The sequence below is a fragment of the Arctopsyche grandis genome, chromosome 12 (assembly GCF_051622035.1).
Source record: "Arctopsyche grandis isolate Sample6627 chromosome 12, ASM5162203v2, whole genome shotgun sequence".
Taxonomy (NCBI): domain Eukaryota; kingdom Metazoa; phylum Arthropoda; class Insecta; order Trichoptera; family Hydropsychidae; genus Arctopsyche; species Arctopsyche grandis.
The window spans coordinates 163,960-178,687 of NC_135366.1; the positions used below are offsets into that span (position 1 = coordinate 163,960).

Consider the following 14,728-nt stretch of genomic DNA (forward strand, 5'->3'; position numbering starts at 1 on the left):
TTTTATTTTGACCTTTAAAATTATTTTTATTTTCTTGATATTTAATGAGTATGATACTGATAGTGATTTTTAGTAATAAAAAAAATTTGAACACAATCAGACAACCGGAAGTAGAACTTTTGTTTTGTGCAAGTTTCCATACATTTGCGCTCAATTTGTATCGCTATCATAGTCATCAGTTCAATATCGAATTTTGTTTTGTAACCTTCTTATATTCCTCAAATACATAGATAAAGTCATGGGTTGGTCACACCCGAATTTTTTTATTATATAGTCAGCGTGCATTTTAAAATTTAGTCCTGAACCTATGTATACACCTAAGTATTTTATATTTTCAACTTTTTCAATTAACTTATCATCAATTCTAATTTCATTCAATATATTTTTATTTTTACCATTAAACCACATCATTTTTGTTTTATTCACATTCAACTTTAATTTATTTTCACACAACCAGTCATTCACATAATTTAATTCTATATTTAAAATCTCAGACATTACATCAACATTCTTTCCAATTATATATATATCAATGTATCATCTGCAAACAAATGTATTTTACACATCTTAATTAACCTTAACAATATCATTTATATATAATATAAATTATAAGGGTCCCAATTTGGACCCTTGCGGCACTCCATGAGGTGTTACATATTCAGAGGATAACACCTTATCAATTTTTACTATTTGCCTTCTATTATTTAAGTATGATTGAAGCCACTTTAATACTATACCATTTATTCCTAACTTATATAATTTTTGTAATAAAATATTCCTATCTACTGTCTCGAACGCTCGCTTAAAATCTAGAAAAACTGCTCCAACAACCATGCTAGATTCATCCATCGCCTCCATCCAATCAGAAACCACCAATTGGATAGCGGTTTCTGTTGAATGTTTCACTCTAAATCCAGACTGTTCCACAACCAAACAATCATTTATACTAATGAACTCTTTCAATTGAATCATAACGATTTCCTCCAGCATCTTCTCAACAATTGGTAACATATTGATGGGCCTCATTTCACTGGCTTTATGTGTGCCAGTAACCTTTGGTACCGGTACAATAGTAGACACCTTCCATGCATCCGGGACGGATCCCACTTCTAACGATTCATTTATTAATTTCAGTAACTGAGGTCCAACCATGTCCCAAGTGTTGATTAAAATATCTAGAGTCAATCCATCCATACTAGAAACTGATTTCATGCCCTTCAATACACCATTTAATCCCCCCATTTCCACTAATTTAAACCTTTCAAACTTATTTAAACCCAAATTAATATCATCATTCACACTATTATGCCTTGTTTGTATTGAATTAACTATATCATTCACACTATTGATGTAAAACTCATTCAATCTTTCAACCATATCCTCTTTATCATTATATACTACCCCCTCGACTTCTAATTCATTCAAAGAAACATTTTTTCCCCCGGAAATCAAAGTTTTAATTATTCGCCACATTTTTGTGGGATCTTTTTTTGCACCATCAATATTTCTTTCATGCCAATCCCTCTTCGCATTACGCAAAACATTCACACATTTATTCCTCTTTCTTTTATACTCTAACCAAGCCTTTTCTAATTGGATTCCATCCATAGCCTTAATAATTTTATATCTTTTATAACTAACATTCTTATCAACTAAGCTTTCCTTTACTTCCTTGGTAAACCAAGGTTTCAGCTTATGCTTATGCACCATTCTTGTGGTTTTTACGCATTTACTTTTAGAATATGTTATATTACGATACATTATCTCCCACATTTCATTCACACTATCACCATCCTTTCCCCATACACACTCCTTTAACAATTCATTCATCAATTGATAATCAATGTTTTCTCTTTCAGTCACCTGCATACTTTTAAGTCCTCCGTTACTAAACCGCTGTCCCAAAAACATGTTGACAATTGAATGGTCTCCTATTTTCGGTACATCTTTCATCACCTCACACCGCAAATCCATTATATTTGTTATAACCAAATCAATGAGAGAGCTTGATAAATTATTCACTCTCGTTGCTTCCGTCACTTTTTGTTTAAAACCCAATTCATTTACCCAATTTCTCAACTTTTTTACATAAAATTCTTCTGTCTGTAACCAATTAAAATTCCAGTCCCCAAACATAATTATATTTTTACTCACATCTATACTTCTTTCACTCAATTCTTCTAAACATTTAAGAAATCTTCCACTTCTACCATTCGGAGAGCGGTAAATTACTAGCAAAAACACAGTAACTCCATTCACAAGCAAATCCACACCAATTGTCCAAAACTCACCATCAACCTTATTAACTATTACATTACCGTAACTTAAATCATCCCTTAAATACAAATAAAATACAATAGTACAAGTATACAAATAAAAGAGTATAATTTTTATTTGTTGTAAATTTATTCTAATAGAATAAAGAAAATATTTTAGTTTTGTTTTGAAATCTTTCAACCTAGAACTTCAGCGTCAATTTAACGCTTTGTTGTCCATTTTTGTACGTACTTTCTTCAAAATTCAAAAAATAATAAATTTACGTATTACATGAAAAAAAAATTCACCTGCGTCGCTTTTTTTCCCTTACAAATAAGAAATAAATTAATTTTTTTAAAAATTAGATAATATTTGACCGTTGTCGTGTAATAATTTTCCCATAGTACTTTAATTTTATTATATTTTTATCTTTATTATCAGAGTTTATATTACAAAAAGAGGCTTGCGATGTCATGGTTTTGAAAACCATCTTCAATCCTTCGTCAGCATCTGGATCCAACAGTTTTTCTTGCAAGATGACATACAAATCAGCCATTGATTCAAAACAAGGAGAAAATGACATTGAAATTATGTTTTATAAAAATTATACAAAAATTTAGGGAATAATTAGACATACATACATAGGTGGAAGACATACTCCAATAAATTTAACTCCATTAGTTAAGTATCCAAAAATCATTCCTTGTAGTTCCTCTGAATGTGAAAGAGGATTTAGTTGCATGAATCATATTATAACTAACACTAGGTCTAGATTAGAAATAGAACACGTATCTAAATTAAAGTTTATTTAATTTCACGGTCGTCCTCTTGAACAATGGGAACCAAAAGAATATGTCCAATAATTGCTCAGAAGCCATAGATAAGCCATCGACAGTCAGGCGAGAATTTGTAAAAAAAAAAGATGAACTCTTGAAATTATTATAATCTTTTAAATATAACATGTGTAAATTTAATAGTAAGTTTTTAAAATTTTCACTATTTTTTTGTTAAATAAAATTAATTCGTATCTAAACATGTGCATTATCTATGAATTAATGAATTGTATGTTTCTAATATCGTTATGTTTACTAATTTTTAATAACATTCCAGCTTCCAAATTAACTTTCCTTTGGCCATTATCATCCCTTCCCGGTTAGGTGTTGGGCTTCCATCTTCTCGTGGTCCTTACTCTTAATCATCTTTAACAGTACTGACAAAGAGGAGCCCTTCGGCATGTATTGTAAATTATAAAATAAGTTTTCGACCTTATAGTATTTGAGTCGAGTTGGAATGAATTATGTAAAAATGTTTTTTTTAAAGATTATATGTGAAATCTCTGCGTTACAATATTGGGAAGAATGAAAACTTGGATTGGAGTAATAAAAATGTTATTATTTAATTATACATGTGTACATACTTTATTTGTATTTTTATTATAGAAACTAGACAAACAAACTTACTTTAAAATACATAAATACATATAATACAAGAATAATTTTTATTTTTGATAATACTGTTTGTGAAACTTATAGTACATAGAACATTTCAAGAATAAATAGCTATTATAAATTAATTAATATACATATGTAACTAATGTGTACATGGTCCCATAATATAACATTGTACATACATATGTATGTACATGTTAATGTATGTATGTACATATGTTTTTCAATTTGCATTAGCGACATCATTAACCCAAGCAAAGGGGTCGGGCGCCAAATTATCTTTGTGTAGTGTTTTTCCTTGTGACAAATACTCGGCGAATTGGGCTACGATGGGATCGCGTTGACATGAGGCCATGGAAATTACTTTACCGCTTTCGTCGAAGTAGAACGCAACAAATTTCAAATTGTCAACGTCGCCTTCTACTTGCATGCTGTGAAATTTTCCATAACCGCAATACCTTATCGATTTACCAAATACCATAGTCCAGAAAAAGGGAACGGCCTTAAGCGGAGCGGACTTATCCAACATGTTTAGAGCGGCAATTTTGCCGTGATAGTGTGCCAATCCGTAATGGCCGATCGACGCTTTCTTTCCTCCGTATGAATAGACTGGAGCCTTTGCGATATCTCCCCCGGCAAATACGCATTGAATATTAGTTTGCAGTTTGTCGTTGACGGGTATTGAGCCGTCAGGTTCCATTTCGATTGCAGATCCTCGAATAAACTCTGTATTGAAAGAAGAACCGACGCCCATCAAGAGAACGTCGGCTGCTAAGACACAACCGTCGTTCAGTTCAACCGATGTTATTTTCCCGTCCTCCCCCAAACACGATTTTATATTCGAGTTCATTTTAAAGACCACCCCTTTGTCAATAAACAATTTCATCAAACTAGCTCCGACTGAGTGTCCGAATACGGGTCGAAATGGCACATCATCACGACCGATCATCGTAATACTTTTGGCTTTCCCAACGCAATAAGCTGCAGCTTCCATTCCAATAAAACTAACCCCCAATATTACAACGTGCCTGTCTGCATTTTTTCCAATTGCAGAATGAATCGCTGTACCGTCCGAACACGTCCTCAACGTAAACACGTTTCCCAACTCGCTCCCCGATATAGGAAGACGTTTTGATTTTGATCCAGTTGCCAAATAAAGAGTTGAAAAACTTATGCAGTCTCCATCAGAAACTTTTACTGTTTTATTCTCACAATCGACGCTCGTTACTTCAACACCTCTGAGCACTTCTATGTCATTCTTATTGTAAAATTCTTCATTTCGCAACTGGAGTTTTTCCACGGGAGTATCGAGAGCTTTAGATATTTTCACGCGATCGTAAGGAAGAGCATTCTCTTTAGTTATCATGATTATTCGTCCTCCAAATGAATTTTGGCGAAGTGTTTCAACGCAGGCTGCAGCCGATGGACCTCCCCCGACGATAACAAAGGTTTCGTTGTTATTGCTTTCTCGTAATGTCATTGTTTGAACTCGGCGATTAGATTCCAGTTCCGATATCTTAGCTCTCACCTAAAAAGGGGATTAGTTTTATAACAACAAAAAAAAAACAAACACAATGTGTTGTGAAGTATATGTGTACCTTGTAATATAAGTACCTTGACTTGTCCGTCGGTTTCGACCGAAACTTGATAACAAGGAAGCGAGTCTAATCCAGGAAAGTCTTCGATGTCGCCAGTAGTGATGTTGAAACAAGCGCCATGCCAAGGACAACGAACGCGGCCTTGTCCCAAAGCCCCGCTCACCAATGGCGCCCCGTAATGGGTACATTTGCTTCCCACTGCCGTTAATTTACCACCTTGTCTGACTACCAATACTTTTCCGTAATCAGTCAATTCAAACTGCTTCATTTCATTCTCTTTTATATCGGCATCCATACACACGAACCCTTCAACGTATTCTTCTGTACTCGATGACATTTTTGAAGTAACTGAAATCAATACAATTAATTCGTCAATTCAAATTTTTCTAAATGAATACACACATACCTACATATGTATAATACATATATACGTATTTATGGACTAGGGATTGCAATTTACCGTCAAATTTCATAAACCGGTAAACGGTAAATGATTTTTCCTACCGTTAAATGAAAAAAAAAAATTTTACGTGGATTAGATATGTAACTGTATGTGGTTACTTTCCCTAAAAACGTTAATAATTTTAAAAAAAGTATGCGATATAAATTCATTAACGTAAATTCGTAACAATAAATAAAGTTTATTTTTTACAACTCATATTTATTTATTTAAAGTTTGAACCATTTGAATGTTTCGATCTTAATTGAAACAACTGTCTGATCGCATTTGTTACGATTTGGTTGATGTGTGTTGCCAGTTTTATCAATTTAAAATTGCCAAATTTAATACTAAAAATAAACAAATTCCAAACAACCTAAGCAATACGCCACTTGCATCGAGTTTTAAAGTAATTATAGTTTCCGGTAAATACCTGTAAATTTTAAAATTTACTGATGGCCAAAATTTGTCAATTTACCAGTATACCAGTCCATATATAATCCATACTAGGGCTTGCAATACACCGGTATTGCAATCCCTAGTATGGACTATCTATCAATCTATGTACATATTGTTCGTTTTAATATCAAAATACAAAATAACTTAGTCTGCCGACAACAGAAAAAATGTATGGAAATGTGAGCGACCAAGAAGTTGACGAGTGTGGCACGACCGTTCTAACTGCATACATTGGTCTGGTCGCCTTCAACTAAGTCCCTCGGAAGTCGTTCAGTGTGATCCTGGTCTTAGGGGGTCTCGAGACAACCCGAGAATTTCGCAATTTTTCGATGTCTCAAAAATTTCTCAAAAATCAAAATTTAGAAAATATATCATACATTTTATTTATCTTTAATGAAATCTGCATAATCGAATGCAATCCATGACTGATTTTTATACAGCAGGTAGCAAAAATACTTCGAAGGAAACGGATAATGATATATTGTAAATGTAGTGGGATTGCTTCTCTTAAAACGAAAACAAAAATTGTAGGAGAGGAATTATATGTACATATTTACGCACAGTAATTTTGGCGTGTATAAATTGTACACGTTATTCCTAGAACAATTTCAAAAAAAATCAAAGAATCATTCTATATAGTTATCTCAAAAAGGTTTACATAAAATAAGAATTGATTGGACGGCTTCTTTCCAATGTAGAATGTTCTGACATCAAAGTAATGAAGTAGAAAATATTGATTGCTATCTCATTAATTTTCATATCATATATTTACAATTGTTTTACATATATAATAAAATTCTACAATTAGTTGAAATAGTTATAAAAAAGATTAAGTAAAAAACTGATTGACAGAAGTGAAACTTGAAGTGATTGAAACAATATGATAATGGTAAAAAGGTGAAGAACTTACATATGTAGCTTGTGATCTGAAATTGGCTCATTCAACAATCTCTACTATTTTAAAAGATATAGAACGAATTCGAGAAGCTATTAAATGATCTTGGTCAGTCAAATCCACAATAATAACAAAGAAAGACTCGCATAACGCATCAAAAAAAATGGGGAAAATCATTAGTGATTTGGACAGATGATAAGATTGCGAAACAAATTCCATTGCGCTTAATATGTAAATACAAAAAAAAAACTCTCGAGCATATTTGAAAACTTAAAATAAAGGAGTTTGACAATTGCAACCAAATGGATGGTTCGCAAAATTTAAAAAAAAGTCGAATTACCATAAAAATTATTGGAAAGGCAGCAAATGTCGATTACAAAACTGCTGAAGACTTCATTAAACAATTCAATATGTTGATTAGAAATGAAGAATATATGATGAAAGAAAATATTGGCTATATTGGAGAAAATGCATTAGGAAGGCAAAAATTTTAAGAAATGGATGCAGATAAAGAAAAATTTTTAAGTGTGAACTGCCAAAATCAAGACGACCTTTCATGCTACAGAAGAAAAAACGGGACAGCATTCAATCTAAATTAGATACATATTTAACAAAAAAACTATCACTGCTTTACCTCTCGTTGAAGATGGACAAATGAATTGTACTTAAATATGTATGCAATAATTAAAGATGATGTTATTTGTTATAAAAGTCTAGATTTATATGCACATTTTGAAATGAATAAAATTGATAGATTTTTTTTTTTTTTGAAGTTCTATATGAAATTCGATTTACACATGACCGAGATGCAAGAACGTATCTCCGTCGTAAGTCGTGGAATACCTATATATTTCTATCTTGTGCGGCCATAAAATCACATTTGTGTCAAAATGAAATGAATGTTCATTTGAAGCCTTAGAGTAAATTAATATCTATGTATTTTCAGATTCTGTGTATAAAATGTGAAACCAAGCTTGCATTAAAAAAGTCATTAGTGTTTACATCGCTTAATTTATCGATCTAAGTTTGATGTACTTAATTATAATTACTGTGTAGACTGGTTAATTGAACGAATGACTACATATGTATGTACATTAAAAGAGATTATTAGAAACTTTAAACGAGTGAAATGTTTTGAAAATTCTACATAGAGAGTGCAAGGTTTACTTGGCCACTTCATTCTCCTGAAATCTTACCTTTTTCGATTTAGGCTACCAACCTTAAAACATCCATTTCAACTAAAAAAATCGAAAAATAATATTTACAAGACTCACAGAATATACATATGTATGTACATATGTGTGGCTAATCACAGTGTTATAGTCAGGCGACGCCGGTTACATTATTTCATGATATCATTTATTTATGGAATTCAAATTTAGTAATCTGTGAAACATCACAATAAAAGAATGAACAATAAGTGATTTACTCATTATATGGCTTTCGAGAATCAGATTTATTGTGCAATTAACCTAAACGTATAAACACTCCACTGATAAAAAAATCATTATCTAATCAGTACCTGAACTTGGGAATATGTCATAGAAAATTTATAGCATAGATCTATAAATGTGAATCATTATTCGTATTAGTGTCGGCCGGAAAATCCTAAGTGCGATTAACTATTTGACAATATTTGATACCAGTTGAATGAAATGTTGAAATTTTAAGAATTTAATAATAAAATAGAGATAAGATTAGAGGCTTACTTTTAATGTAGAAATTTCGAAATTGTAATACGCCCACTTAATGAATTGCAACAATTGTATGTAAATAATTGCACAGACTTGACAGTTTGCTGTCAATAAAGACTAAGGCTACAACATATACGACCATACCTCGAATTCTGACTACAAAATTATTTATATTATACATACATGGCTCGGTGATTAATAATTCTCAAATGTGAATCGCTAACAGCATAACCGCTCGCACGAAAATTGCTTTACATAATGAAAATTTTAATTTGAATATTACAATTTGAAAATTTTTCAGAAATTACGTTGACGTATCTTCTTCTTCTTCTTCTAATATATAATTTCGAAAGAGACTTAAGGTTTGTTGGGAGAATCGAAAACAAATCAAAGTTTCTATGACGACGAGATCGATATCGTTGAATATTATTTTTTGCGATTCAAATAAATTTAATAAAAAAACAAATGTATGTTTACTATTAGATTGTTTCGCCATGTTTAAGCTGTCTATATTACAAATACCAAGCGAAGCCGGGTAAAACCATTACTCTAATTTATAATTTTAAAAGAGACTTTGTCAGTAAGAAAATATGTAATGTTGGTTGGTAACATCTAAAACAAATCAAAATTTGTATGACGACGATATCAATTCCGTAAAGCGGGCTCTACACTCGCGCCATAAACGGCCGCGAACACCGTGCGTGTGAGTCGAAATGTGAGTGTGTGCATTTCGCGCGTTCGCATTCACGCTTCGAGGCGTTCCCCGTTTTTTGTCGGGAACTCTGCGCGAAAAATATGTCACCACACTCATTGATTCGCGGCGCGAATTCGCGCCGTTGTTCACACGCGAGTGTAGGGCCCGCTTAATGATAATAATTTTATATGAAATCACATTTTGTATTTAACAGGTGTTTGCTAGCGCTTTCTCTATCTTTCTTGCTTTTACATACGAGCGTGCGTGTGATGGTCCGTACGCACCAAACCAACGACGATTTTGGGCCAACTTTTAAAACCAGTAGCGTACAAAATATCGAAATAAAAATTAAATAAAAAAATTGAAATTAAATATCAAAATTAAGCTAACGAGCGAGATTGAGCTAAAATTAGATCATCGTTGATGTTTTGAATTACAACAATGTTTTGAATTACGACGATACGCATTACAACCAGAGAAATATTATAATTACGAGCGAAAAAAACCTTGTTATTGTTTCTTATAAGTCGTCACGATACACTACTGTGTTTCGCCGTCGATGAAATATTTAACAAAAAAAATGTCGGTGATTTGTCAAAGGGTTTTTTTTTTCTTTCGTCGAAATAAAATTAATAATCACACATTATCCGATAAATTTTACCTCTGAGATGGATTTAATTATTTGATTTATTTCGACGAGAGAAACAATTGAAGACATTATCCGATAAAATTTACCTCTGAAATGATTTAATTAATTGATTTATTTCGACGAGAGAAACAATTGAAACTAAAAAAATTTCGTTTGATAAACCGACAACGTGCCGGGTTGGGACCATCGCTCGGTCACCCATACTTATACATGAGATATTCTCAGTAACTGCGCATTACGGGGAAGTAAAAATAATAATTCTTTGATTTTTTTTTCGATCTTAGTGCGTATCTTCGTAAGTCAAAACATCTTCGACAAACAAAAGTCGAGGATTACCTGTATGTGATTGTTGATGATCTAATTTTAGGTCAATCTCGAAAATTTATTTAAATTGGGCATGTTCTGTTTTAACTTTCAATATTTTATTTTAATTTTAATATATTGATTATTATTTTATTTTGATATTTGAATTTAATTTTAATATAATAATACTAGTTTTAATTTTGATATTTAATTTCAATTTTTAAATTTAATTTTTATTTCGATATTTTGTACGCTACTGGTTTTATACTGCTGGTTAAAACGTTGGACCAAAATCGTCGTTGGTTTGGTCCGTACGCAGCATGAGATGCATTAGAAATGAAGCCTGGTTAGCAACAGGAAAAATACATTTGTAACGAATGTTTGGCAGTTCTCTCTGTCTCTCTTTCTTTGGTGGGTGGAAACGCAAGCGTGCGAGTGAGACCTACTAAGTTTATGATTTTTTATTTTATTTTCAAACATTTTATTGTAAACACTTGGTACGCATTTCAGCATTTTAGTTGCATTTAATTGCTCAACGGCACGTGATCTTTTTAAGTAAGATTTTTCAAAAAAACCCAATGGATAGACCAAGCCCGAAATATAATAAAAAATCTAATCTAAAGCTCTCGAGGAAATCAGAAAAAACTGTGATTTTGAGTTTTCAATATTTTTCGAAAAAGCTAAATCAATTAGTGAAAAACTTGACATATCCATTGAGGTCCCAAGACAAATAAAACGCCAATTGAATAGGAACAATATAACCAATAAATGTCCTGAAGATTTTTTTTTAAATGTATACATATTCCAATGTTAGACGATATCATTATGGATGAAAAATATTCGACCGAGTGCGTGTCGAACACAGCCGCGATGTGGGAGCGCGTGGCGATGCGCGGGAGGTAGGTTTCAAATTATTTTTACGTCACAATTTTTTCATTCATTTACGGTTTTCGTATACGTTTACGATATACATATGTACGTAAAAACGAATAGTGTCGAAAAAATGAATTAAAATTTAATTGTTCAATTATATCGGGTATAGGGGTTCCAAAAAACCGCCCGAAATAAAAAGTCGGTTTTCGGTTTTTTTACAAATAAAAAGCCGGTTGGCCGGCTTTCACCGGTTTTTAGAAAAATAAGATTTTTTTTAAGTTTAAAATTTTTATATCGAAAAAAAATGTAAATATGTGTATAATATATTATGCAAAAAAAAAAGTTTTTTATAAATTAAATTAAGTTATAAATATTATGAACTTTCATAAGATCATTACTATATATTATTATTACAAATATTACAAATAATACAATTTGTATTATTTGTACATATATCAGAGCCGTAAAATGGCAGATCCTAAATACGCACAAATAATTAAATGATTTAAATAAGCTACTATCAAGAATATATTATTTAAAAAATAATGTGTAACCTCGCAGAAAAAATATAATTGTGGAATTAGATATTAAGAACTGCTGAGATTCAAAGATATACATACATATGTAGATAAAGAGATTTCAAAGTTGTTTTTACGCATCTGTTTTAGATTAACAAATCTAAAAGCAACTGTTGCAAATTTCGGAAACAAATTCATTTGAAATATCACGAACATTTTAAATCCATAATAAAACTAGGTATCTGGCCTCAATATTTAAAGGGCTTCCAATTCTTTCCTATGCATTTTGCCATAAATCATTTGTGTTCACGACTACTTTTTTTTTATGTTTTCAAGTACAAGGACTTGTAGTAATATTTTCTATACCTGAAGTTGTGTAGGTCATTGAAACTACATACTTTCAATAATATTTTATTGGTTTATTACTAAATCTCAAAGAAACCGCTCAAGAAAGAAAGTAATGTAGCTTTTTTTTTGTTCAAATAAATATACGCCTATTATCTAAGAGCGTTTATACACATTTATTTTGATCATAATTGTTAATTTTTAAATTTGAAATTCATAATTGTCAATTTTGAGAAAAAAAACATTAATTAAAGAAAAACTTAAAAAGCCGGTTGATCGAGCCAAAAAGCCGGTTTTCGGTTTTTTGACAAATGGTAAAAAGCCGGCTTTTCGGTTTCGGTTTAAACCGGCTTGGAAGCCCTATATCGGGTACATATTCCGACATAATCGTACAGGACCGACACATTTCTTTTATTTTTTTTTATTTAATAACTTAATATGCCAACACCCATTCGATGATATTTCATCGGGCACAACACTAGTATCATAATAATACGAAAAAAACACATGTAGTATATGAAATATACTACATGTGTTTTTTTCGTATTATTACGGCACTTATTTTTTAGTACTACATCTCTGGTAGTCTATACATATGTATATACATGGTAGTCTATACATATATACTGAACCGATTACGATGGAACTTTCAGGATTTGTTGTATGTATGTCCGGCAAGATTACTGTAAAAAAAATCGGCCAAAAACGGGAACGGAAACGAGAAAAACAGGAACGAGTGTAATTGCAACGCAATAATTTCAAATGTGTTCGCTGCCTGCGTTTTTCCGACAAATGGGAACGGGAACGGGAATTGCATGCGTTATTGTGGCATTACAACGCAAGCCGGGTATGCTAGCTAGCTGCTAGTATGTTATAAATGCGCAGTAGCAATTTTGAATATTGTATGTACATACCAATTTTACGAGGCTATTATGTGTATGTATCGACCGATCAATACGAACTATGTACATACATATATATGTACATATGTATGTATCTATACAGGTAACAAACGTCCGTTCCGATGTGGCTTTGACTCGAATGCGGTTTGTTGTTAGTAACGAACGATTAAATGTAGATTAAAAGTGAAACGACCTAAGTCATCGCCCAACAAGTAAAACACGAATTGAAAGTTAGCGGAAAAATCACGATACACTTCAATAAAGCAAATACATATGTATGTATGTAAGAAATTGCAAGCCGCACAGATTATTTCACGCGGCATACGAATAATAAAATAATACTACATGTAATACTGCACTACAACACTATGTACGTACATATGTGTAATTAGGGTTGTCATACTTCATGAAAGTCAAACAGGGATGCACTGTCATCCCCTCCTCTCAAAATATTCTTATTTTAGAAAAGGTGACCATAAATAAATAAATAAATCACACTCAAAAACACAAATTTTTGTGCCAACTGTATTATTATAGATTTCGACTTATTCATAGTGTAGTTTTTTTTTTATATATTTCCACTTATTAACTTTGGTGGGAATCTATAAAATAGTAAACCGGGACATTTGAACGTCCCGAAAGATACACCATTTGAGACAAAAAAAAAATAGTGACAATCCCAGTGTAATCGATCTAGTTCACTAGTTCACTCAATTTCAATTTATTGTTTAATTCTACCTCGAAGAACCGGTTTGAGTTTCATACAAACGAACGAGACGTTACAGTGTGGTTAAATCCGGTTACACATATAAATTACATACATAGTAATTAACGCACGTGCTAACGCGATACGACAACTTACCACTATTTTCTTCGGAGCAGGAATTTGCAGCTGCAACTTTACTCGGCGAAAACGATTTGCAATTAGAAGAACCCATTTTATTTACAAAAACGTCGTTTCTTAAAGACGCGCTGACTCAACAGATTATTGTTTACATAAGTATGTATACTGCAGATTCGTGTATTTTTATATAAGATCCAATATGGCGAACGTTTATTTTTATGTGGGGGAATTTGAAATACGAATGTCGTGCTAGGTCCGACCGTGAACGATGGCGAATGGCGAATGGCGAGAACTAGTAAAAAGCAAAAGCGGTTTTGTGCGTCGCCTGAAGGTCCGCGCCGGACTGCGTGAAGCGGAAAATGGAGTAATGGAGCGCAAATGGCAAACGCGCGCAGATCCCCTCCCTGTTTTGCCAATTTCAGTGGCCCACTTTCACCGTTTTCGGTCGAAACGGTACTGTCTCGAAGGTTATCCCCGCGCTGACTAAGAATTGATTATTAAGATTGTCATCTCAAAATGATAGCGACACCCACTCTACCGGACCGCATGAGCCCGCAACAAGTTTTTTACAACGATACTCGCTATTATCGATTAGATCAACGGCTTCCAAACTGGGGAGGCGCAGACTATTGCCAGGGGAGGCGCCAAAACATTTTAATAAAAAAATAATTTTGATACCATAATATCTACAAATAAATAAAACTTCATAACGAACGATAATTTTATTGTTAAACTTGCCTATTTGTTTGAAATTTTTGGAAAATTGAGCGGTTTAAATAAATCAATGCAGGGATCACAAATATATCCACTT

At 32.5% G+C, this 14,728-nt stretch overlaps 1 protein-coding gene across 2 annotated transcripts; it reads right to left on the reverse strand.

The window, feature by feature from the left end:
• Positions 1 to 3,628: 3,628 nt before the first annotated feature.
• LOC143919825 (apoptosis-inducing factor 3-like) lies at positions 3,629 to 14,506 on the reverse strand. 2 transcript variants are annotated; one of them, XM_077442365.1, is made up of 3 exons: positions 13,936 to 14,506; positions 5,319 to 5,650; positions 3,629 to 5,232 (listed from the first exon to the last, which is right to left on the reverse strand). In XM_077442365.1, exons 1-3 carry the CDS (start codon positions 14,009 to 14,011, stop codon positions 3,928 to 3,930), a joined length of 1,713 nt encoding a protein of 570 aa, XP_077298491.1. In that variant the 5' UTR covers positions 14,012 to 14,506; the 3' UTR covers positions 3,629 to 3,927. The 2 variants fall into 2 exon arrangements, with proteins under 2 accessions (XP_077298491.1, XP_077298492.1); XM_077442366.1 differs by lacking the exon at positions 13,936 to 14,506 and adding an exon at positions 8,805 to 8,916 and having other exon boundaries at positions 3,630 to 5,232.
• Positions 14,507 to 14,728: the final 222 nt, after the last annotated feature.

Excerpts from the sequence above, each read along its gene's own strand:
- LOC143919825 (XM_077442365.1), bottom strand. The coding sequence starts at position 14,011 with ATGGGTTCTTCTAATTGCAAATCGTTTTCGCCGAGTAAAGTTGCAGCT. Across the intron at positions 5,651-13,935 it reads CTGCTCCGAAGAAAATAGTG|TTACTTCAAAAATGTCATCG; the intron begins GTAAGTTGTCGT and ends TATTGATTTCAG. Across the intron at positions 5,233-5,318 it reads AAACCGACGGACAAGTCAAG|GTGAGAGCTAAGATATCGGA; the intron begins GTACTTATATTA and ends TCCCCTTTTTAG.